Below are 22,639 nucleotides of genomic sequence, written 5' to 3'. Positions count from 1 at the left end.
TTCTGCACTTCCTAAGCTCTTGAGTGCTTGGCTCCTGCCCACAGCTCCCTGCATTTATGCGCTTATCTAATGACCGCTAGTACTTAAAGTACTGAGTGATATTTACATATCCCTACCTATTTTATGATATTTGTTAAGTTCCTACTGTGTGCCAGACACTATACTAATCAAGCAATTGAATTTATTGAGCACTTATATGCAGATCATTGTACTAAGCACTTGGGAGAGCACCATACAACAGAATTAGCAGACACGTTCCCTGCTCAAAGTGAGCTTACAGCCTAGAGGGGGAGACAGACGTTAATATGAATGAATTAGTAATTTGTAATATATAATTTAAAGATATGTGTGTAAGTGTTGTGGGTTTGGGGGTGGGACGAATATCACATGTATCAAATACTAAGCACTGGGACAAGCCAAGCCTAGATTGGAATTGGTCCATGTCCCACATGAGGTTCACAGGTAGCTGAGGCACAGAGGAGACAAGTAACTTGCCCAAGATCTCACAGCAGACAAGTAATGAAGCCAGGATTAGAACTCAGCTCCTTCTGACTCCCAGGTTCGTGCTCTATCCACTAGACCACACTGCTTCTCTATCCTTCTTCCTCCTATCTGGAATTTATCTTGAGGTCTGTTCCAAGGTGAACATCTCAAGGTCAAATGCTATCTCATGATTGCCTGAGCCAGCAAAGCGGAACTCAGAAGCACGGGCGGGACACTGCCCCCACAACCGAAAGCGCTAGATAGCCATCCCAGGCCAGGAATACAGAAGGTGTCCCTCTCCTCCATGCCAACCAAATAAGGTATGGAGGAGGGAGTAGGGGATGGAGATTGGACAAGCAGAAACCAGAAGCCTCAACAGCCTGGAAGGACAGGTGGTAAATTCCCACCGCCTCCAATGTTCTGGGCAGTGGATCGAGACGTACAGCAGACGGCTGCAAGTCACCTCTGCCCAGAGTGTGGAATGCCCGCTTTGTCTGCACAAAGTGAGGAGCCAAAATGAGTGTCCCACTGAACATTCATGGGGCTGGAAGCCAGGGCACTTCGCCACGGGCACGTAACGCACAAATGTATTTTTACCGAGTGGGAAGAGTGCATGAATGGGAGTTTGGTGCTTCGCTACGTGTGAGTAACATATAAGGGAATTCCTCCAGAGTGGGAAGCATTCATGGGTGGGAGCTAGATGCTTTGCCACATGAAAGTAATGCAGTAGTGAATTTCTTCTGAGTGGAAATTGTTCGTGGGTGGCAGCTAGAGGCTTTGCCACATGCGAGTAACGCATAAGTGAAATTCCTGCATGTGGGAAGCGTTCATGATCAGGGGCTAGGTGCTTCACCATGTGCAAGTAATGCATGAGTGTTTTCCTCCTGAGAGGGAAGTTCACTTCGCCTCGTAGAATAAATCTTGCATGCCTCAGCCTTTTTGAGCTGGTCTCTCCCTCTTGCCACGTTGATCCTTAATGATCCTTGAACCCATCCCCATGCAATGGGGTGATGGGGGTCCCTCTCCCAGACTAGGCTGTCAGCGCTTTGAAGGCAAACATCATGTCTTCTAACTCTATTGTACTTTCTCAAGTGCTTAGCACAATGCTCTGCAGATAGTAGGTACTCAATAAATATTATTGATTGATTGATTTAGTCTCCAATGCCCTCCTAATCGACCCTGTCCTGACATGACTCTGCACAGGATCTAAGTGCTGCTCTCCAGGACAGAAGTCTGGGTTGGAGGACTTCGGGGTTGAACCAAGGCGGTCAGTCAGAGTCCAGTGATCTGAAGGACAAGTTGTCATCCTCTGACCACCAAGGCTCCTTGGTCCACCAAAAGGGCACTGTCTGCCCTGACAGGACTGGCTAAGAGGACTGACTCCAGTCAGTAATGGTTCCACCAGTTGTTCTGTAGGGGACTCTGGTGTCTTGAGGTTCAGGGTGCTGCAGAAGCAAGATCAGGGTCCCAGTAAGAGTCCCAGCAGCGGGGAGCCCGATCTCTGTCAGCTGCTGCTCTGCCAAGCTCTCCCAGGCTGGGCTGGGCATTGCTGATTTGTTCATTTCTGGCCCCAACTGTCATCCCGCCTGCGCTAGTCCAGCGAATTCCAGGCTGCGTGTTTCTTTCCGGGCCTGAGGCTCTGTTCCAGGCTTCTTGTTTCCAGTTTTTAGAAGAGCTGTGGCCATTTGGGGAATGGAAGAGGCTGAGCTGACTCAGGGGACTGCAGAGTCATGGCAGCAGGGAGTAGGCTGGGGGAGAGGTCCAGGGGAGAGGATGATCAGAAGGACTGGGGTGGGGTGGGCAGATGAGCAGCTAACAGAGGAGTGGGGGAGGTGGGGAACCAGGGGATGGGGAGCCAGGGGAGCAGTGACCAGAGAATGGCCAGTTGGGGGACCAGAGAAATGGGAGACCAGGAGGACTGGGGTGACTGGAGGGGCTAGGGAAGCAGGGTGACTGGTGATGCCGGGGGAGTGGGATGACTAGGGTGATTTTCAGGAGGAAGAAGTTTGGACAGTGAGAAGGAATGGGGCCATTTTCACCATCATCCCAAAACCCAATCCCATAATAGGCTGTTAGAGGCCAGACAGGCTGCTCTCACTGGCTGGGAGTCTTCCCAGCGCCCAGCTGTGCTAGGTTAATCTGGAGTCTCAGGTTTCTCTGCAGATTATCTCATTCCAGCCGCCCACACTCAGATACATGAGATTACAGCAAGCGCCTTGCCCAGCTCGACCTCCGTCTGGCTTGTGTGACTATTCGGTTTCCGGCCTGTCTACCCCCAGCTGGTACAAAGAGGGCACTGGGTACTTTATGTCCTGTGTCTTTATTTTAAGTGCCCAGACTCCCCCTGTCACGACGCCAGCACCCAGCTTCCCCCAGGAACGTGCCTAGGGTTGGGTGGTCCCAGACGGATTTGGCAAAGCGGTGTGTGTGATGTCATCACGAACTGCCGTTTGTTTGCGATGCAAATGACCGCACCTGTACACATATGTCATGGGTCATTATCTTGGCTCTGCCACGTGTCTGCAGTGTGGCCTTGGGCAAGTCACTTCACTTCTCTGGGCCTCAGTTACCTCATCTGTAAAATGGGGATTAAGGCAGTGAGCCCCATGCGAGACAGGGACTGTGTCCAACCTGATTTGCTTGTATTCATCCCAGCACTTAATACAGTGCCTGACACATAGTAAGCGCTTAACAAATACCACAATTATTATTATCATTAGAATCTTCACCAGGTTCCTTCCACAGCAGTTCAGTAAGTGCTTTGGGACCCCTGAAGGGGTGGGGACAAGGTGCTCCCAGATGCAGTGTTAGGGATGGGGCACTGCCGGGCACAGGGTGTGGATGGGGGCTCTGCTGGGAATGGGGTGGGGGCCCAGAGAAGCACACAGCTGCCCTGTGTCCAAACAGCTGCCGCACATTCAGGAGGGATGAGGAAACCGTAGCGGCCTGGCAGGACATTGGGTTTCACCACAATGTTGGTCAGTCCTACACAGCCCCCAGGGCCTCAGCCCCACCCTGACCTCAGCCCCAGCCTGGACAATCTGCCCAGTCTTCACTGACCAAGCTTTGCCCTAGAGACTCACACAGCCCAGGGCGTGCCATGCCTTTTGACTGTGTGGATGCCTGGCAGTTCTCTTGCGAAGGTGCCCACCACATTGGGAACTTTTAAAAGCAGAAAGAGGAGAGCTTGATTCTTGCAGCTGTGTGGTCCAGATCGGTCTCTCCTCCCTCCCCAGTCCTGGGTCTAACCGAGGTGTCTTGGAGGATTCACCTCCTGTGGGGAGCTCAATCCCTGGTCCTTCTGTCTGCCCTCCTCCCCACTTCCAGCTGCTTTGGGCTTTGGGCCCGTGCAGCGCTAACGCAGACTCGCTGGTTGTGTCGGTCCTCTGCCCAGGTTGCAGTCCACAGAGGTTGTGGCTGAGGGCACGGAGACCTGGGTAGAGTTTGGGGCACCTGGGGTCTTTCCTTTCCGAGGCCTGCCTAGGCATATTCTCCCACATCCATTCCGCATCTACCTGTCCAGGATCGGGTGAGCCCAGGACACAAGGCCGATGTCATCCCCTCCCCTGGCTGGGGACCAGGGCCCAGGAAGGCCAGGGGTGATTAGGGGAGGAGATGGCGTCCAAGAACGAGTTCAGCAGGGGAGTGGGGTCGGGGCCTGCCTTCCCCACCCCCATCTGATACATGTATGGCTCCACAAAGCTCCCTCTGTGCTCGGATGTCTTCTGTGGGGAGATGGAGTTTATTTTCGAGGCGATGGGGCTTAAGTTTGGGATGTGACTCTGAAAGGAGTTTGTCAGGCCCTCTGCAAGCTGTTATGCTGCTTTCCACACTTGGGTAATTTTCAGGACTTCCTGACTCCAGCCAGCATGTTCAGGCCAGGGCCAGGGCTAGGGCCAGGGGCTAAAGGTTTGTTTGTGCTTGATGGAAAATTCCTTGTCTAGCCCCAGATCTGCCCTGGGAAACAGAACCCAGAGGGACTGTTCCCTCTGGGTGGGGCTAATACTTTCGGACCCTCAAACCTGCTTCAGAGACCCCCAGGAATGCTAATGTTTAAAGTAAGATGTCCTAGCCAAAGGGTGGAGTTTTGGGCATAGCTCCCAGCCCTGTCACCTCATCTCGCTGCCTTCCTGGGGGCTTCAGGGTAGTCCCACTGCAGGTTGCCTGGGGGCAGTGGGAAGGGAGCAGCCCAGAACCCCCGGAACTAGGTAGCAGCTTCCAGACAGGAAGATCCAGGGTTGCCAGGAGGCCACATACGAGGGTGTGATTCTATAGGAGAAACCCTGTCTGCCCAGACTTCAGATCTCCCACTTGGAATCGAAGCTGAAAGTGGCAACACCAAACCCAATTACTGTTAAAAAAACTAAACAACCAGCAACGATCTACATCTTTATGATTAAAGCTATCCTATAGGTTTGAGGGTGTGGCAACTAACTGGTGGCAAGTTTGATCAGTGGGTGGGTGTGGCCAGTAAAATCCCTCCCACATCCTGAATGGGCAACAGTTGCCCCTTGCTGTTCTGGTGAATCTTTTATCCATAGTCCCTGGTGCCATTTTCATTTCTCCCTCTTGGGGTCTTAGTCATCTCAAAGTTTCTGCTCTCAGAAATCTCCCCTTCTCTGACTGAAAAGGTAAGGACACTCTGGTCTGGAGAGGTGGGTGCTGAGAAGGGAAAGGATTGAAGTCTACAGAATCATGAAGAGTGTGGACAAGGTCAACATTAATTAATTAATTCCCACGCCACCAAGAAGATGGGACTTAGAAAGCCAGAAGGTGGAAAGGAGCCACCCCTGCACCAGTACGGTAGAATTCGTTACCATAGGAAGTTGTACAGACTGAAAACACCAGCGGGTTCTAAAGGCATGTTCAAAGTCAGGTGGTCTGTAATGAGTTGCTAGAGGGGGAGTCAGGGATGAAAAGGGGAGAATCAGATGCATTGGTTAGTCTTTGCTGGATCACTGGAGGTCAGGGATGGATAAGGGGAGCCAAGGATATTGTCTGTGCTGGGCATTTGAGGGACAGTCAGGGATGTATAGGGTAGAGTCAGGGTGTCAGATAGTTCATGTTGGGCACCAGAGGGAGGGACGGGTTGAGAGAGGAGATTTAAGGGTGTCGGATGGTCCGTGCTAGGTCACTGGAGTCACTGGAGAGAGTGACAGGGACAGAAAGGGGAAAGGTAATGGTGTTGGCTGGTATTTCCATTGAAGCCGTAAAATCTCTGACCCCTCACAGATAGCCACATGCAGCGACTGCTTTGTGGTGGACCCTGGGTGAGGGGGTCAGTTCCTTCTGCTTCGGCATCTTGGCCAGGGAGCGTCACCTCAGGCAGCTAACCAAGGCAGTGGTTACGCTGCTCATTGTTCCACTGTTGGCAAAGCAGCACTTTGCCTGAGTTTTTGACACGTTACTTTTGTTGAAAATCAGGACACCAACCTAAGCTTAGAAGGTGGCGGGGAGGAAGCGGGGAGAAGGGGGAGGTCCCCCAGCATTCCTGGAGCTTTCCCCAGGATCCAGGAGACAGAGGCAGGGGGAGTTGCCCAGTGCCCGACTGTGCCCACCCCCCCGCAAGCCCCAACACCCCCGGTGCCCAGGGCCCATGCCCCAACTGGCGGAAGCTGGCCAATTACGGACTGCTGGGCCGGCGGGTTACCACAAATTCTCCTTGTACAGCCAGTTTTATGAATGGAACTCGAGTCTGGACAGGAGTTTTCCTGAGAAGTTTTTCAGGTTGAAAATATGTTGAGAATCAATCTTCTCACCCTCATTCTCTGAAAATATCCGTGTCATGCGTCTCTGCTGATTTTCTTTAACCTTATTCATAATTTTCACTCCATTCTAGGAAATACTTAAAACTAAACCTCACTGACAGTCTGTGTTACCATAACAATGTTCATTCCTGAAAGAAAAAGGAACATCATCTCTTGATTTTCAGGTGAATTACTCAGCAACAGGGTGCCCTCCGGTTTCAAGGATTAAAATAAAACGTCTTTATTGCTTAAAGCTTCAGTGCTACTATTTTGAAGTATTTTATGTTCAGAGACTCTTGCGTTTCCAAGAAGGCAGAGGTCTGGTATTTATTTAGCCTTGGGCGAACGCTGTAAGGAAAGGCGGGGCGGTGCAGGAGGCTTGGAGGAATTATTGTAAGTGTCTGGCCATCCGGCCACGTGTGCCTTTACGAGCGGCGGTGGGTGTCGGCTGGGGAAGGGGGCCGGGGCAAAGGTTAAATAGTTCTTTCTGTTCAGTAAGGGTATCCGTGGGGGTACCCGTCATGGTGGCGATAATCGTCCTGGTAACCGTCCTGATACCCTTGGTGATAGCTGTGGTAACCGTAGCCGGCGTACTCGTCTTCTGGGCAGCGCATCCCCAGGGACTGCTGAATGGCCATTTCCTGCCGCCGGAGCTGCATGGAGTCGATGAGGTCGTACACGATCACCATGGACCACATGGGCGAAGGGTACCACGACTTGACGTTCCCATCTTTCCCGACCAGCAGCATGGAGAAGTACTCCGGGCTGACTTGGAAGTAGTTCCGGATGTCCTTGACCAAGTGAGCGGGCACGTCTTCCCGGTCCACCATGGAGCTTCCTATAGGGGAGGGGACGGGAGCAGTAGATGTCACACCACTCTCCATCCCCCCACCTCTCCAGCACTTTTATGCACATCTTTGCTATCTCTTGCTTTCCCCTATCCATTAGCAATTTTACTCTCCATCTCCTTACCTAGATTGAAAAATCCTTGGGGGCAGGGAGCATATCTACTAACTCTACTGTACGCTCCTTAGCGCTGAGTCCAGTGCTCTGCATGGCGTAAGTGCTCAATAAATATTATTGATTGATGGATCTTGGGGGCCCTGTCCTGCGGAGGATCCACAAACAAAGTTGGGGCAGAGGTGGGGAAGGCCCTAGGGGTGAGCTTAGCCACTGAACTTGAGAGTTGGGGCTTCCTGTTTGGGACTTTAAAGCTGGTGCTCGCAGTCATTCACCAGGAATCTCAACTAGGCCCCATTGGGGGATGAGATGGTGACCACTCTATGCCCTCTCATACCCCCGCTCACCCAGGCTCCTTTCTTTTCTCCAACTCTCCCTCCCTCCCTCTCTCGCTAACAAATCTCAGAGCAGGTCCTCCCTACTTGACTGTCACAACAGTCAATTCGAGGAAGGGAGAGAGTGCTGTTGGGAATGTCTGCAGGACTAGCTGGAGCCACAAATGGGCCCTGCTAATCTCTGGTTGGTGAATGTGTCAAAGCCCTCTGCTAACAGCTTCCAGTCCCAACCCACCGACAGGAACCCTGGAGGAGGTGGTTAACGCTAGCTAAAAGTGAGGCAGTGTGGGTACCGGTCAGCCAGTGGGAGTGTGCCAGCCATGGAGGTCGGCACTTTTGGGCAGGCCCGCATGGAAATACAGGGTCTCACCGTTGATCGGGAACAGCTCCAACACCCCCCCGACATCCTCACCGAGGCCCAGCAGCTTCAGGACGGTGATGTGGCGCAGACCTGAGGAGACGTGAGAGGCACAGATGTGAGGGCGGCCCACAAAATGACTGCCGGTCCCACCGCTGGGACGAGGCAGGAAGGAAAGTTCCCGTCCAATCGGCAAGAGCTGGGATGGGCTGAGTTAGGTGAAAATGGGATTTTTACAGCTCCAGTCATGGAACCGTGGCTGCGGCTCCTACAAGTCTTCGGAATGACTTCAAGGAGGAGGGAAACGCAGGAAAGTGCCAACCATTTATTGGCATCTATTGTCTTGCAGACTGAAATAGAAGGGCTTTGTTTCCAATGTGCTTCTAATTTTCAAGAGTATTTCGTGTCTGCTCTGTGAATTTGGAGATGACATCATAGTGGGTGAAATCCAGGCAAGGGTGTGGCTGGGGAGACCAGAGTGGACCGGCGGTCCCCGCTACCCCATGTGCCCCCCCAAGATTATTCCCTGTTGCAAATTATAATAATAATTATTGTGGTATTTGTTAAATGCTTACTATATGCTGTACTAAGCAATCTGGGGTAGATTCCAGATAACCATGTTGGATACAGGGCTCACAGTCTATGGGGGAGAGAGGACAGGTACTGACTCCCCATTTTACAGATGAGTTAACTGAGGCACATTGAAATGAAGTGACTAGTCCAAGGTCACCCAGCAGGCAAGCGGAGAAGCCAGGATTAGAATCCTGGTCCTCCGCTGCCCGGGTTTGTGTTATCACATAGGTACTGTGCCCATACTTTGGGGGCTGTGCAAAGAGGTCAGAGGAAGCTAGGTTCCCCAAACCCTTGGTTACTTTTAGGGGCCTTGAGGACGGGATTGGGGTGCTGCAGGTCCACCTCTGGACCTCAAGTGTTACCCTGGGGCCCACAAGGTGACCACGTCCCTGCGGTGTGTGGAGAGGACTGCATTTTGGCAAGTGGAGTTGGGAAGGAAGTCTCGGGGGGCCGGGAGGGGAAAGTGGGAGGCACTCACCAAAATTGCAGGCCTGTCCCGTGAGGGCGGAAAGCTGCTGTGAGTAGGCCCAATCCTCATCATTGGGAGCTGAGATCACCAGCAGCCGCCGCCGCCAGCGGAATCTGCAAACGGAGGGAGGGCAGGGGTTACTGCCAGTTACTGCTGGAGGGAGTGGGCGTGCGCAGGGGAGACGAGGCTGTGGCCAGGGACCTCCGAGGGCCTGGGAACCTCCTCGGCTGCTCGGGGCCTCTGCCCTTCCTTCCCTAGATTTTTTTTCTTTCCAGGATCACTGAAGCTGGCTTTGTACCTGTGGACCTCGAGGGCTGCTCCTGGGATCCCTGGGCCTTAGTAGGTCAGTGGTGGGGACAAATCAGGGGACGGGAATGGCCACTGGATTGGGAGATCCCAGGCTTGGCCTGGACCTCCCTTCCCCAGAGCGTTGCATCAGTATACTGGCCACACTGGGCCACACTAGGCTCAATAAATGCTGCTGCTGTTACCACTACTACTGCAATTACTACCACCACCAACTCTATTTTTACTACAACCTTGCAACCACCACTGCCCCTGGGGGCCCTGGGGCTGCCCCTGTCTGATGATCACACCATCGCCTTGCCCATTCCGGGACTTCACATTCACAGAGTGGGACCGAGGGGCCGCCCAGGTGCGCCCCCCAGTCCAGATTGGGGGCCCAGACAGTAGTTTTGTGGGATGCTGCCTTTTTCCCAGGACTAAGCCCAATTCTCCTTTAGCAAACTGACCCTCCAACTCCTCACCAGCTCACATGCTCACATGGATACATGCTCTCCGGGCACTGGTTCCCACCGCCCACGACACCCCCGAGTTTGGATCTCTGAGTTTAAGCCTTCGGTGGGTGAAACTCAATCTCCTCGGGCTCATAAAAATAATAATTGTAGTATTCGTCTAGCACTTACGTTGTGCCAGGCACTGTACTAAGCGCTGGAGTAGATACAAGCATATCGGGTTGGACACAGTCTCATCATCACTCATCACTCTGTTGGGGACTAGTAGAGCACTAGTAGAGCTAGTCTTCAGCAGCTGGGGAGCAAAGACCAACCTTTGATCCCCAGGAAGCTGCTCTTTGTGGGCAGCGTGGACTGGTCTGCCCAGACTTAGCCCTGAGCCTCAGAATGCACTTTTGGTAGGCTCCCCTGGGGAGAGACGCTGCTGAATCTTTCAGGAGGTGAGTCTTCCGGCAGTCAGCCAGGGCCTCCCTTGACCAAGGCCAGAAATTATTATTATTATTATATAATGGTATAATATAATAATATATAATATAATAATAACAATGGCATGTAAGTGCTTCCTATGTGCCAGGCACCGTACTAAGCCCTGGGGTGGATACGAACAAATCCCTGTCCCACGTGGAGCTCACAGACTCAATCCCCACTTTATAGATTACGTGACTGAGGCACAGAGAAGCAAAGTGACTTGCCCAAGGTCACACAGCAGAAAAGTGGCAGAACTGGGATTAGAATGCATGACCTTCTGACTTTCAGGCCCGGGCTCTATTCGGGCCATGCTGCCATGCTTTTTCTCAAGGTCTGGAGAGCCAGTTCCTTCCACCTGCTGATCTCCATCCCAGGCTCTTGGCCCGCAGATCAGGAGGGTCTGTTGCCTGTGGGAATGCTCAGAATCTAGTAGGGGAGGCAGAGGATGAGGATGATAAAGATCAGGAGGATAAGGAAGAGGCAGAGGAGGAGAATAATCAAAGGTGGGACAAGGGACAGTTTGATGCCTGAGTCTGGTCCCCCATTTACCAGGCAAGGCTCTAGAAGTGGGTTTTGGCTAGGTGGAGGAATGGCAGGGCTTTGGCTAGATGGCATGGTTGCTGATTTCGTTGCTGATTTTGTCCTCTCCTCTTAGTCCAGGTTGGGGCAAGAGCACAAAAGCCTTGCGGGAAATGGCTGGTCAGGACTGTGGGAGAACATAATAGCCTGAAGGAGCCCTTGTCAAACAGAAAGGGCCAACTCAGCACTGGCCAGGGGAATCCTGCCAGGTTGTCCAAATTTCTTGTGTTTATTTTCTCTGGGGGAAGGGAAGCTAAAGTCAGCACTCAGGAGAGGGAGAAAGTATGTGTTTGCCCTGTGGAGGTGGGAGGACAGGGCTGCTCCCTGGGGAGTGCCAATCCCTGGCAGTGTCATCCTCAGTTCTCCCGGGGACATTACCAGGCTGGCCCGGAATTGGCAGACCCAACCAACCCACCCTCCCCAGGGAAATGGAGTCGGCCCAGGTAGTTTTTGTGGGCCAAGGGTACGTTGGCTTTTCTGCCGGGATGGCAAAGAGTGAAGCAGCCCATTGTGCAGGTCTCTCGCTCTGAGCACAGCCCCCACCCTGGCCCTCACTTGGTGACCTGTGAGCCCACTGTTGGGTAGGGACTGTCTCTATATGTTGCCAATTTGTACTTCCCAAGCGCTTAGTACAGTGCTCTGCACATAGTAAGCGCTCAATAAATACGATTGATGATGATGATGATGATGATGATGACGATGACCTGGGAGTCTGAACAGGTCCTCCCAGAACCCAACCCCCTCTCCTGGTCCTGATGGCCCCGTGGCCTCTGCTATGGAAGATCAGCAGCCACAGGGGGGCACTTCACACAGCCCATGGACGTTCCAAATCTAGAGAATGGTGGCCCTCTGTTCTGTGGCTCCCTTCGTGCCTAGAGGTGACAGCAGGCGGGCCCTCGGGGGGCACGGCTGAAGACTAGATGGACTCGAGTGTATGGTAAGCCCCATCCCCAATCCCCGCCACCCTTCGGCCTGGACGCACCTCCCCGTTGAGAGGCTGTAATGTTCATGGGGCCGGTACTTGGGCAACACTCACTCCCTTCTTTCACTAGCATTGGGAGCTGCCGCTCTCTAGCAGAAGACTTTCCTTCCAACCCACTCATTGCCTCGCCTTGCAATCACAGTCTCAGCTGGGGATGGCTGTGGTTCTGGCAGGAGAGTTCGGAGTACAGGGGATTGGGGCCTCATCCGCGGTGTTGGCCTGGGGCCTCGTCCGAGGGGCTGGAGGAGCCTTCTGCTTGGGGAGCCCTCGCTGGGACCGGGGCCTGCTCTCTCTACAAAGTTCCCACCGGACCCCTCCTTCCAGCCTGTGCCAGTCCAGAGCCACCCACTGAAACTGGCCCGGATCGCCCATCTTCACTCCTTGGGAGCTCACCGTCCCTCTTCCCTAACCTGTGAAAAGCTCACCCTGTGGAGGTCAGTCCGAGCTACAGAGGCATCAAGTTAGTGGGGGAAGAAGGGGCAGGGAAAGAGATAGGTGGGCTTGACAATGAGGGTAACTCTGTCTTTTACCTCTACTGTACTTCTCCCATGTGCTCAGGACAGTGTTCAGGACACAATCAATTGGTTGTATTCATTGAGCACTTTCTGTATGCAGAACACTGTATTACGTACTTGGGAGAGTTTAATGCAACAGAGTTAGTAGACACATGCCCTGTCCACAATGATCTTACAGTCTAGAGGGGACACAGTAGACCGTCAGCTCCTTGAGGGCAGGGATCATGTCTACTAACTTTACTGTCCTCTCCAAGTGCTGAGGATGGGGCTCTGCATTCAGGACGAGCTCAATACATACTAATGATTGACTGATTGGGAGCGAGGAAACATTTATCTCCCTGCTGAGCTGGATCCTGGCAGCATGTGTGCAGCCCTCAACAGTCACTTTCGGTTCCAGGCAAAGGCTCCACTCCCACCTCTGAGCTGGGTCACACACCCCAGAACCAAGACTGTAAGGAACCAAATGCCTCGTGTGGTGTCTCCTCAGCTTTCCCCATTCCGGAATCAGTCCCCTGCTGTGGGAATGTGTGGTCCTGACAGCATCCTGGAGGGGACTCAGCGCTGGGGGACAGTTGGCCGAGGGAGAGTGACTTATCCCAAGGGCAGCAAGTCATGGGCTGAGCACAGGAACAAGCTCAAAAACCCTCGAACCAGCTCCCCTCCAGGGAGTAGGAAATCAGTGTTCCTGGCTATGGGGCTGGGGTGTCAGTCTGCGAGAGGATGCCCATCAGTTGGGTTCCCTGGATCTCGCATGTTTGACCACCAGCCAATCAGCACTAATCCCTACATGTGTGAGAAAGGGGTCTTACCTAGACAGGAAATTTTCCAGTGATTGCTTCTTGTTCTCCTTGCAGAAGATGCCTTCCTTCTTCTGCTTTTCCATATCTTTGATTCGGGATTGGAAAGTGTCGATCAAATCAAACACAGACTTCATTGCTATGGGCACTTCATAGTATTGCTGTTTGAGGGAAAAAGACAGCCGAGTCTATGTCAGGTCCAATAGATGTTATCAATTGACAGGGATGGAGGGGTGGGGGGGCTGTGGCCCATGGGATTGGAAGTTGGGGGGGCTTCGTGCCGGAGAGGGGAAGATTCCCTCTGTGGGGGATTCCTGCTGGAGAAGGTGTGGGCTGGCGCCTGCAGGGTCGGAGCAGGGACCCCCTCGACGGCCCCATCCGATTGGTAGTTAACCTTGTGTGGGAATGGGTGGCCCCCCACCCACCCCCAACCGCCCCTAGAACCGAGGCTTCACCTTAACCCGTGTGTCAGTGTCGGTGAGCACCATGAAGAAGTCGTTGTAGGTCATCCCATACTCTTTCCGCAGTTCGCTGATGAGGTGCTGGTCTACCAGGTCCTCCTCTTCTACCACCTTCATGGGCTTCTCATTATCTTAAAGCAGGGAGATCACAAATGAATGGGGCAGAGGCTGCCTCTTGGGGTGCAGAGGGGTGGGGAGACAGACAGACAGACAGAATCCTCCAGGAGCTCCCTGAAGCCTCTTTCTCATCTTTGCCTCACCTTCACATTTGGGGGAGTGGGGGCCCAAATTCCTTCCCTCCTCTGAGGTAGGGGAGTGTGCCTCAGAGACCGGTGACTCCTCCTACCCTTCATGAGCTGCCAGTTCCAACTGAGCACAGACTCCTTGCCTCTTTACTCTCACCATTTTTAAATGAAGAAACAACAGTCTGCAGACAGACTTACCACCCCCTTGGCCCAGGCAAAGTAGCTAAATCCCCTGGTTTCTTCCTGCTCAACAACTCCTGGATCTTCTCCTTCCTCTCCCCATAAACTGCTTCCACCCTAGTCTAAGCTCTTGCTACACTGTGGTTAGACTATGGTCTCGGCCTCCTCACTGGCCTCCTAGCCTCCATCCCTGCTAATCTTTACTATTCACTGATCTAAGATCACTTTCCTGATCACCCTCCTCACCTCTCTCTGCTGCCCTGGCACCTCCACCACCTTCCTATTTCCCTCCAGTTGGGGCAATGGCTTCTCACGTTTGATTTCAAAGTTCTCCAACAACTTTCCTCACCTTAACTGTATGTTCTCTTCACCTGCTACTCCCCAGTCTGCTCTCTTCATTACTGCCAAGCTCACCTCCTTGACTTTCAACTCATACCCCTCCTTCCCCTCACTCATGCTACTCTCCTGGCCTTGAATTCCCTCACCCCTGCAAATCCATCAGACCCCAGCTCTCCCCATGTTCCAAACACTTTAAAAATCCCAATTTCTCCTACAAGTCTTCCCCAGTTAGCTGATGGGGTGTCTTAAAGCCAATGGTCAGGGGTATCTGCTGGATGTAGAGAGGAATGGACAACGATTGGGTTTTTGGACAGTTGAGAAACCCAGACAGAATGACATTTTAGAAAAGCTGCCTGAGCAGCAGGGTGAAGTTCGGACTGCAGATGAGGGAGACCAACAAGGAGGCTGATGCACTAGTCAAGCTGGGCTATGACAAGGGCCTGGACCGGTGTAAAGGTTATTTAGATCAATCAATCAATCAATCAATCGTATTTATTAAGCGCTTACTGTGTGCAGAGCATTGTACTAAGCGCTTGGGAAGTACAAGTCAGCAACATATAGAGACGGTCCCTACCCAACAGTGGGCTAAAAAGGAAGAAGCCTATCTTGGAAATGCTGCAGAGGAAGAATTGACAGGATCTGGTGATAGACTGAATATGGGGACTTAAAGAGAGAGCGGAATCAAGCATGAAGCCAAGGTGATGGGCTTGAGAGACAGGGAGGATGGTGGGTTAACAACTGTGATGAGAAAGCTAGGTGGAGGAGAAGGTAGGGGAGGGAGGATGAGAAGTTTAGGTTTGGACAGAGTGGACTCGAGGTACCGGTGGGAAATCCTGGCAGAGATGTCCTAGAGGCAGGAGGAATTGCAAGATTGTGGAGAAGAGGAAAGGTGGAGGCTAGCGAGCCCGATTTGGAGTCATCTATATAGAGGTGGTAGTTGAAGCTGTGGGAGCCAACGAGCTCCCCAAGGAAGTGAGTGTAGATGGAGAAGAGAAGCGGACCCTGAACAGAGCCATGAGGAACCCCCACAATTAGGGAGTGGGAGGCAGAGAAGGAGCCAGTGAAAAAGACTGAGAAGGATTGGCTACAGAGGAAGGAGTCAAACTAGGAGAGGACTGTGTCTGAAAATAAACCAGATTAGATAGTAACTCCCAGAGAAGAGAGGGGTCCACAGTGTTCAAGGTAGCCAAAAGAAGGCCTGTGCCTTCTACGCCTTTCTACACCTCACTTACCTTACCGGGAGACCCTCAGCTCATTGCCCCCACCAGGAAACACCTGCTTTACTTTACCTCAGCGAAGCCTCCTGCTAATGACCCCAGCCCTAGGGAAGTGGGCCAAGTTTCTAGACTGTGAGCCCACTGTTGGGTAGGGGCCCTCGCTATATGTTGCCAACTTGTACTTCCCAAGCTTAGTACAGTGCTCTGCACACAGTAAGTGCTCAATAAATACAATTGAATGAGTGAATGAAAGTTGCGGCTGGCCAAGGGGCTGAGGTTGACCACTGACTGAGGGGGACCCAGGCTCATCAATGAGGCGTCCGGGGCACTGGCACAGTAAGCGATCTCCCCTGGCCACCTATCCCCTGTTGGCTCTTGAAAAAGAATGCCCAGCAGCGTAGATGAGGGGACCAAGCCCCTTGCTGGTAAATGCCATTGTTTAATTGCCCTAAAGACAGTCAGAATCCCTTGATTTGCCCAAGAGAGGCTCTCTGGAATGAGCAGACCGTCCCCCACCCTTACAGCGGGGGTCCGCTCTCCGAGACTTGGAAAGAGGCTAAAGAAAAGAACCCACCAAGCTGGAAGTGGTCGATTTTCATGGTGCCATTGTTCATGGGGCCAAACACAGTGATGACAGAGATTCTCCTTGTGGCCATCTTGCAGAAGCTCTCCAGGTACTCGTCGCGCTGCTGCACGTACATGTGGTTCTCAGCCGAGGGTGCTGTGATCAGCTGGCAATCGTCAAACAATAAAAGGCAGGTTACTGGAGGCTAAGATGGCAAGGTGGAGTGGGCAGGCGGGACTGCCAGACACTCAGGCACAGTCCCATCACTCTGGCGGCAGACAGCCGCCCTTACTCTCGGGCTGTCGGCGGGTGGGGGAGAGAGGGAGACCCAAATTCAGCAGATCCATCAGTGCACAACCTGACACTCCCCGAGTGCTTCCATCTCACCTAAGCACTTACAGACATGCACATGCACATAGACACACACAGAATCTCTCACACACACACACACACACAGTTGCATTTTTGTACACGTCTTTATGTTTGCTTCCTTCTACCTGTAATTTTTTTGTTGTTGTCTGTCATCACCACTTGATGGCAAGCTCCTTGAAGGTAGGAATTGTGACTGCTAATTCTTACTGTCAACTGTTAAGGTCCACTAACTCTCTTGGGAATCAGTGGCTTGGCTCTGTGTGAACTCCCCCAGCAACCAGTGTTTCCTGACCGATGGATATGACGGCATCTGGAGGAAGAGTCAGTGGGCCATGCTAGAACATACAAGCGTCTGTCCAGGGTCCAGCAGGGCAGTTTTTGGCACTGGGCTGTGGATGGCCCAGAACTCAGGTATAAATCTGGTGGAAGAAAGAGGAGCATGCAGTTGTGCTGTATGTTAGGAGTCTGCTCATGAGTCAGGGTGGAGGTCAGCGGTGGGCAGAGCTGGGATGGGGGCAGGGGGGAGAGTGCCCAGCTGCTGGGTCCCTGGAAATTTTCTCCCTCACTCCTTTGCCTGGAGGGGGTGAGGGCAGAGGGCATTTGACCCTTTGCCCTAGGGTACTGATCAGCCAGCACTAGAATCAACAGTCCCAGGGCTAGGAGGGAGTGGGTGGGGCTCTAAATCGCCTCAGTGGCCCTTCCAAAGGGGAAGGAAGATCCCCATTGTCTCATCTGCCCTGACATCCTCCTCAGGGGCCACTTCAGTCACGCCCCGCCTGTTCTGGTCCCATTCGAGCCTGGATCAGAAGGGACAAACAGGATGAGAGTGGGGAGCAGAGGCAGAGGAGCACTCCCCAGTCTGGACCCCAGGCTAGCTCTCCCCATCGCCGCCCCCCTCATTCGGAAGGGTCACCGGCTTGGATCTCCAGGCCAAGTCAGTGGTGAGTGTTTTGGAAGCGTTTTCTGGTCTGGTGGCCTAACCACAGGGTCCACTGGCCTGTTTGGCAGCCACAAGGGGAAGAGTCTTGACCGGCCAGCAGATGCACTTTGGTCGGCCCCGGCCAGTGTGAGCCGGGCTCATTGGCCTTATAGAGCAATAGCCAAGGGCAGCTCCCTCCCCGCCAGTGGGCTAATGCCAGGATCTGGACCCTCTCATTTGTCTCACACTTCCCCTTGCATTTTGTAGGTCCAGACCCGGGGGCTGTCCACCCAGTATCAGTCAGTGCCCCGGACGCTTGGCCAGAAGGTGGGATGGTCCTGGATTTGTGGGCGCTAGCCACTGTGTTTCACCCAGGAGGCCTAGGCCTGGCCCTTCCAAGGCTCAAGCGTGCCCCACTGCAGCCAGCTCCACTGGACCCTGGGCAGACGCTTGTGTGTTCTGGCACGGCCCTTTGGCTCTTCCTCCAGATGCTGTCATATCCATCAGTCAGTAAATCTGGGGCAGGGAGTCCCGTAGTGAATGTTTGGGAGAGTGCACCAGCAACAAGACATCTGTTCCCAGCCCTTTGGGAGTTGTCCAACATTTGCTTCCCTAGAGAGTGGGAGGCGGCCCAGGCCCATGGCTCTTCCCCGCTCCTGCTGTTAGCGCTTCCTCCCCTGAGCAGAACAGAGGGGTCTGGAGTGATCTGGATTATTCAAGCAGGAAAGCTTGACCTTTGCCCTTGTCTTTGGTTTGACTGAGGGGTCAGGCCTCGTGGGGTGGGGCTGGGGTCAGTCAGTCTGGCGGGTGCAGGGCCATGGCCCTGTTGCTGTGGAAAGTCGATTTTTCTGGTCTGAGTGGCCTGGATCGCCTCTGTCTTTGGGATCAGATGAATGGGAAAATAGCCCAATCTCCATTTCCCTCTGTGCCAAGTTGACACGCCCAAAGCTCGGGGAGGCCAGTGGGTTCCAAGTCCCGGGGACGCTGCCATCTCTGCTGCTTCCCAGGGGATCCGAGTCCTTCTTGGCTGGGGTTCTTATCTCATTCCTATGACCTGCAGGTCTGATAGGCCATGGCAACCCAGATGGCTGGGCCTGAGGCAGGCGGCGGGGACAGGGGACAGAGAGTGGGACCAGATTCAGTCCCACTGTACTTGTCAAGTCACTCTCCTCTTCCTGCTGACACTGAACCGGAAGGGTGCAGGAAACTCTGCCAACGTGTCACCATCAAAGCCTTCCTTCCAGTCCAACTGCAGAGACTGACGTCTGGGGCTGCTGCTGGCCAAAGCCAGCCAGGTGACACAGCTGGGTTTTCAGGTCCCCATGGGACGGAGGAAAGGAGGAAAGGAGGAAAAGGAGGGAAGGGCAGGGAGCAGTGGGGAGAGGAGAGAAGGGAAGAAGGGAGAAGAGAGAGGAGGAAGGGAAGGAGGGGGAGGCCAGAGAACAGCTCGAACTGTTCTCCAACTAGCTGCCTTCTGACTCGTTATCCCTGGAAAGGAGTTGAGGGGAAATGGTTGTCCCTGGGGTGTCCCCTTGGCCCCATTTCTCCGGCTAACCTTGAGTTGGGTCTGCCACCCTGGAGGCAACGGCTCTCGGGTCAGACTGAGGGAAAGGTCTCCTGGGGAGAAATGGCACCCAAGCGGCCCAGGAGCCGTGTCGACAGCCGCTCCTTCCCGCTCCCTGGTGTTGATGCCTGCTCGGCATTTCCCTCCTTATACCACCGGCCCTACTGAGCCCGTAGGGGGAAAAGATACACACCCCAACATACCCTCACACTCGCTTACGCATACACTGACACACATACTACACTGTCACACTGACACACACACTCATACCGTAGTCACATGCAAACTGACACATGCACTCACACACACACACAAACCACACTCACATATGCTGGCATGCAGTCCCACCCATCACACTCAGTCTCATGCACTCATACCCACTCGCACACAGACACATCACATTTTTGTCACTTAGTTCATGTTCTGCCTGTCTCAGTCTCTGTTTCTCTCTCAAGCCCCTTCCCTTGAAGGACTTCCATCTTCCTCCCTCACTTTCTCCTCCCCGGCCCTTTCCCCATCCCATTCTCCCCCTCTATCCCCTCCGGCCTTTCCTCACTTCCGTCCTCCCTCTCCGTCCGCCCTTCCCCCTACGCTGTCCTTCTTCTCTTCTCCCCCTCCTCCTTCCCTCTCCCCTTCCTTCCCTGCTCCTGAAGCCAAAACTGGCCAGAGCGAGTTTCCACCGCGTTTTCTGAACCTCCCACCAGCCCCAAGACTTCGGCCCCTGTTTCTGGACCCATCCCCTGCTCCCGGCCCCCGGCCCCAGCAGGACCTCGGGCCCCGAGGAGTTTACTCACAATGAGTCTCCTTTTGCCTTCGAAGAAGCCCAGCAGGTCAGTGGCCGTCTTGGGCGGGTGGCGCTTGGGGGCGGGCTGGGGGCCCCCACCGCGCTCAGCCTGGGCCTCCTTTTTGCCACGCTCCTTGTCCTGCTTGGACTTCTTGTCCACTTTCTTGTCAGGCCTGTCACTCTTGGGCGGCTTGTCAGGCCTGTCACCCTTCAGCTTCTTCTTCTTCTTCTTCTTCTTCTCGGCTGCCGCCGCCTTGTCTGGCCGGGCCTGCTTCCTCGGCGGCCGCCCCCCACCCTCGCCCCCCGCCCCGTGCTCCGAGCCCGTCGGCCGGCCCTGCGGCTCGGCGGGCAGCCCCTTCTCCGCACCCGGCTTCCTGGGAGGCTTGGCCCGGGCCGGCGGGGACGGGGGCGGGGGCGGGCTCGTCCCCTTCTCATCGGGCTGACCGTCCGGGGGCCGGGCCGGGGAGCGGGCCGGGGGCGGCGCCGTGGAGCTCTCCACGTCGGTGACCCTACTGGGCCTCCGGGGCCCACCAGGCGGCCGTTTCCGGGCCGCGGGGTAGATCTCGGCGGGCCAGATGGTGGGCGGCCTCGCCGTCCAGGCTCTGTGGGTGGTCGGTCCCGGGGCGGCGGCGGTGCCCGAGGCGGGGGGCTTCGACGCCGAGGTGGTGGCCGCGGGGGGCGGGGCTGGGGGGAGGGTCGTGGTTCTCTGGGTGGGGGGCGCTGGGCGGGACGCCCCCGTGGTGGTGGAGGAGGCCGGCCCCGGGCCTCGGGCCCGGCTGCCTCTGGTGGGCGGGCCGGGCCCCCTCCTCGGCGCCTCTTTCCTCGTCTGCTCGCTGCTCGGGCCTGCTCGGGTGGCGGCGGCGGTGGTGGTGGCGGCGGCCGCCCCCGGCCTCACCCCGGGGCCGCTGTCGGCCACCGCCTGGCCCTCGCCGGCCGCCGCCCCCGCCCCCGCCCCGCCGTCGGCCACCACCTGGCCCTCGACGCCCGCGGCCTTGCACTTCTGGACGAAGCCCTTCTGGCGGATCTTCTCGATCTTGCGCTGGGGGCCCCGGTCGATGAGGTCGTAGAGGGCCTCCAGCCGGACCGGGTAGGGGTAGCGCTCGTCCACCTGCAGCGTCTTCTTCAGCAGCACCATGCCGAACTTTCCGGGCTCCAGCTTGAGGAAGGCCATGAGCGCGGGCACCAGGCCCGGGTCGAGCGGCCGCTCCCGCACCCGGCCCTCGGGGCCGATGGCGCGGAGCAGCGCCTCCCGGCGGCCGGCCGCGTGCAGCAGCACGATCTGCTGGACGTGCCGCTCGGCCAGCTCGCAGTACACGTCGGCCTGCAGCAGGCTCATCATGAGCCGGTAGTAGCCCGAGGACGCGTCCGGGGCCGAGATCACCCACACCCGGTGCTTGCCCGCGAACCCGGCCAGGACGCTGGGGGAGCCGGGGCCCCGCGGGAACCGCGCGCCCCGCCACCGGGCCGGGCTGCTCGCGTCCCGGACCATCCCCCGGGCCCGGCTGCCCTCGTCCCGGGCCCGGCTGCCCTCGTCCCGGCCCACCCTCCGGTCCCGGCTGCCCTCGTCCCGGCCCACCCCCCGGGCCCGGGTGCCCTCGTCCCGGCCCATCCCCCGGGCCCGGGTGCCCTCGTCCCCGACCATCCCCCGGGCGGGGCTACCCTCTTCCCGGCCCATCCCCCGGGCCGTGGTGCCCTCGTCCCGGGCCCGGGTGCCCTCGTCCCGGCCCACCCCCCGGTCCCGGCTGCCCTCGTCCCGGCCCACCCCCCGGGCCCGGGTGCCCTCGCCCCGGCCCACCCCCCGGGCCGGGCCGGGAGGGCGCCCCCCGGTGGCGTCCGCCGGAGCCTCCCGGGAGCCGCAGACGATGCACATGGCCAGCAGCAGCGCGGCCAAGCCGGGTCCGGTCATCCAGCTCATTGTGGCCTCCGCTGCGGGCACAGCAGGGAGCGGGGGCACAGCAGGGGACGGGGGCACAAGCCCGGAGACAGCTGAGCCCGGCGGGCGGGCACCAGCCCCGCCGCGGGGCCTCGCCACGACCCCCCCCACCCCCTCCACCCGCCGCTCCCCGCCCTCGCCCACCCCTTAACGGCCGGATGGATTTTCCGCCGGTCTGGGGGACGCCCGAGGGAAGGGCCGGCAGCAAAACGAGCCTCCCCCTCTCGGGCGGCCGCGAGCGACACCGGAAAGGAGCGACCGCACACTTACACCGTGGCTCATAGGGCTGGAATGCCGGGAGGGTCCGGGAGCGGGGCGGCCGGAATGCCGGGAGGGTCCGGGAGCGGGGCGGCCGGAATGCCGGGAGGGCCCGGGAACGGGGCGGCCGGAATGCCGGGAGGGTCCGGGAGCGGGGCGGCCGGAATGCCGGGAGGGTCCGGGAGCGGGGTCGCCGAAGGGCGTTGGCTGGCCCCCCGGCCCGGGCTGGGAACCCCCGGCCCGCCCGTCTCCTCTCTCCCTCCTACGGCCGGTCCGGAGCCCGGGAGCGGTGGACTCCGGGGGGCCGGGCGGGCGGCGGATCCTTCCTCTCCCTTTCCCTCCTTCTTGGCCAGCATGGGCAGGAAAGCGTCCTTTTCGAAGTGTGCGTCTCATTTACCTGCCGGCCGGCTTGGGTTTGGGGCCGCCCCCCCGCCCCCCACCCCCCACCCCCACGCCCAGCACACGCGGCATCCTGCGACGACCCAGCCCCGGCCGCCGCTCAGTTGTCTCTCAACTTACGGTTGCCCTGCTCGGCCCCCGCGTCCCCCCCCACCCCTCCGCTCCCTCTCCTCTCTGCCCTCTGCCCTCTTCCCCTCTGCCCTCGGCTGTCTCCTCTGTTTCCTCAGCCGCTCCCCCTGCCCCCCCGCCGCCCCTCGTCTCGGCCCTCTCTCCCCTCTCCCCCGACCCCTCAGGCCTCTCTCCCCTCGATTCTCTCCGCCCTTGCCCCTCGGCCCTCTTTGTTTCCAGAGAGCCGCCCGGAGAGTGATCTGTTTCCCAGGCC

The 22,639-nt window shown here is 56.5% G+C and overlaps 2 protein-coding genes across 2 annotated transcripts; both read right to left on the bottom strand.

Moving 5' to 3' along the window:
• Window positions 1-6,129: 6,129 nt before the first annotated feature.
• On the bottom strand, window positions 6,130-21,573 carry CCDC80 (coiled-coil domain containing 80). Its single transcript, XM_038753466.1, has 7 exons — window positions 19,678-21,573; window positions 16,038-16,194; window positions 13,477-13,613; window positions 13,034-13,182; window positions 8,935-9,038; window positions 7,896-7,976; window positions 6,130-7,068 (listed from the first exon to the last, which is right to left on the bottom strand). The coding sequence occupies exons 1-7, from the start codon at window positions 21,571-21,573 to the stop codon at window positions 6,722-6,724; spliced, it is 2,871 nt and encodes a 956-aa protein (XP_038609394.1). The 3' UTR covers window positions 6,130-6,721.
• On the bottom strand, window positions 21,468-22,266 carry LOC119935166 (basic proline-rich protein-like). The gene is made up of 2 exons (XM_038754823.1): window positions 21,871-22,266; window positions 21,468-21,593 (listed from the first exon to the last, which is right to left on the bottom strand). The coding sequence occupies exons 1-2, from the start codon at window positions 22,249-22,251 to the stop codon at window positions 21,579-21,581; spliced, it is 396 nt and encodes a 131-aa protein (XP_038610751.1). The 5' UTR covers window positions 22,252-22,266; the 3' UTR covers window positions 21,468-21,578.
• Window positions 22,267-22,639: the final 373 nt, after the last annotated feature.

Source organism: Tachyglossus aculeatus, chromosome 11, assembly GCF_015852505.1.
Source record: "Tachyglossus aculeatus isolate mTacAcu1 chromosome 11, mTacAcu1.pri, whole genome shotgun sequence".
In the NCBI taxonomy this organism is placed as follows: Eukaryota; Metazoa; Chordata; class Mammalia; order Monotremata; family Tachyglossidae; genus Tachyglossus; species Tachyglossus aculeatus.
This window is presented reverse-complemented; position numbering and strand designations above follow the sequence as displayed.

Bases quoted from the DNA above. Each gene is read 5' to 3' on its own strand.
- LOC119935166 (XM_038754823.1), bottom strand. From the start codon at position 22,251: ATGAGACGCACACTTCGAAAAGGACGCTTTCCTGCCCATGCTGGCCAA.
- CCDC80 (XM_038753466.1), bottom strand. From the start codon at position 21,573: ATGACCGGACCCGGCTTGGCCGCGCTGCTGCTGGCCATGTGCATCGTC. The intron at 13,614-16,037 runs GTGGGTTCTTTT...CCCTGCTTTAAG, and splicing joins AATCGACCACTTCCAGCTTG to ATAATGAGAAGCCCATGAAG. The intron at 7,977-8,934 runs GTGAGTGCCTCC...ACGTCTCCTCAG, and splicing joins GGGACAGGCCTGCAATTTTG to GTCTGCGCCACATCACCGTC.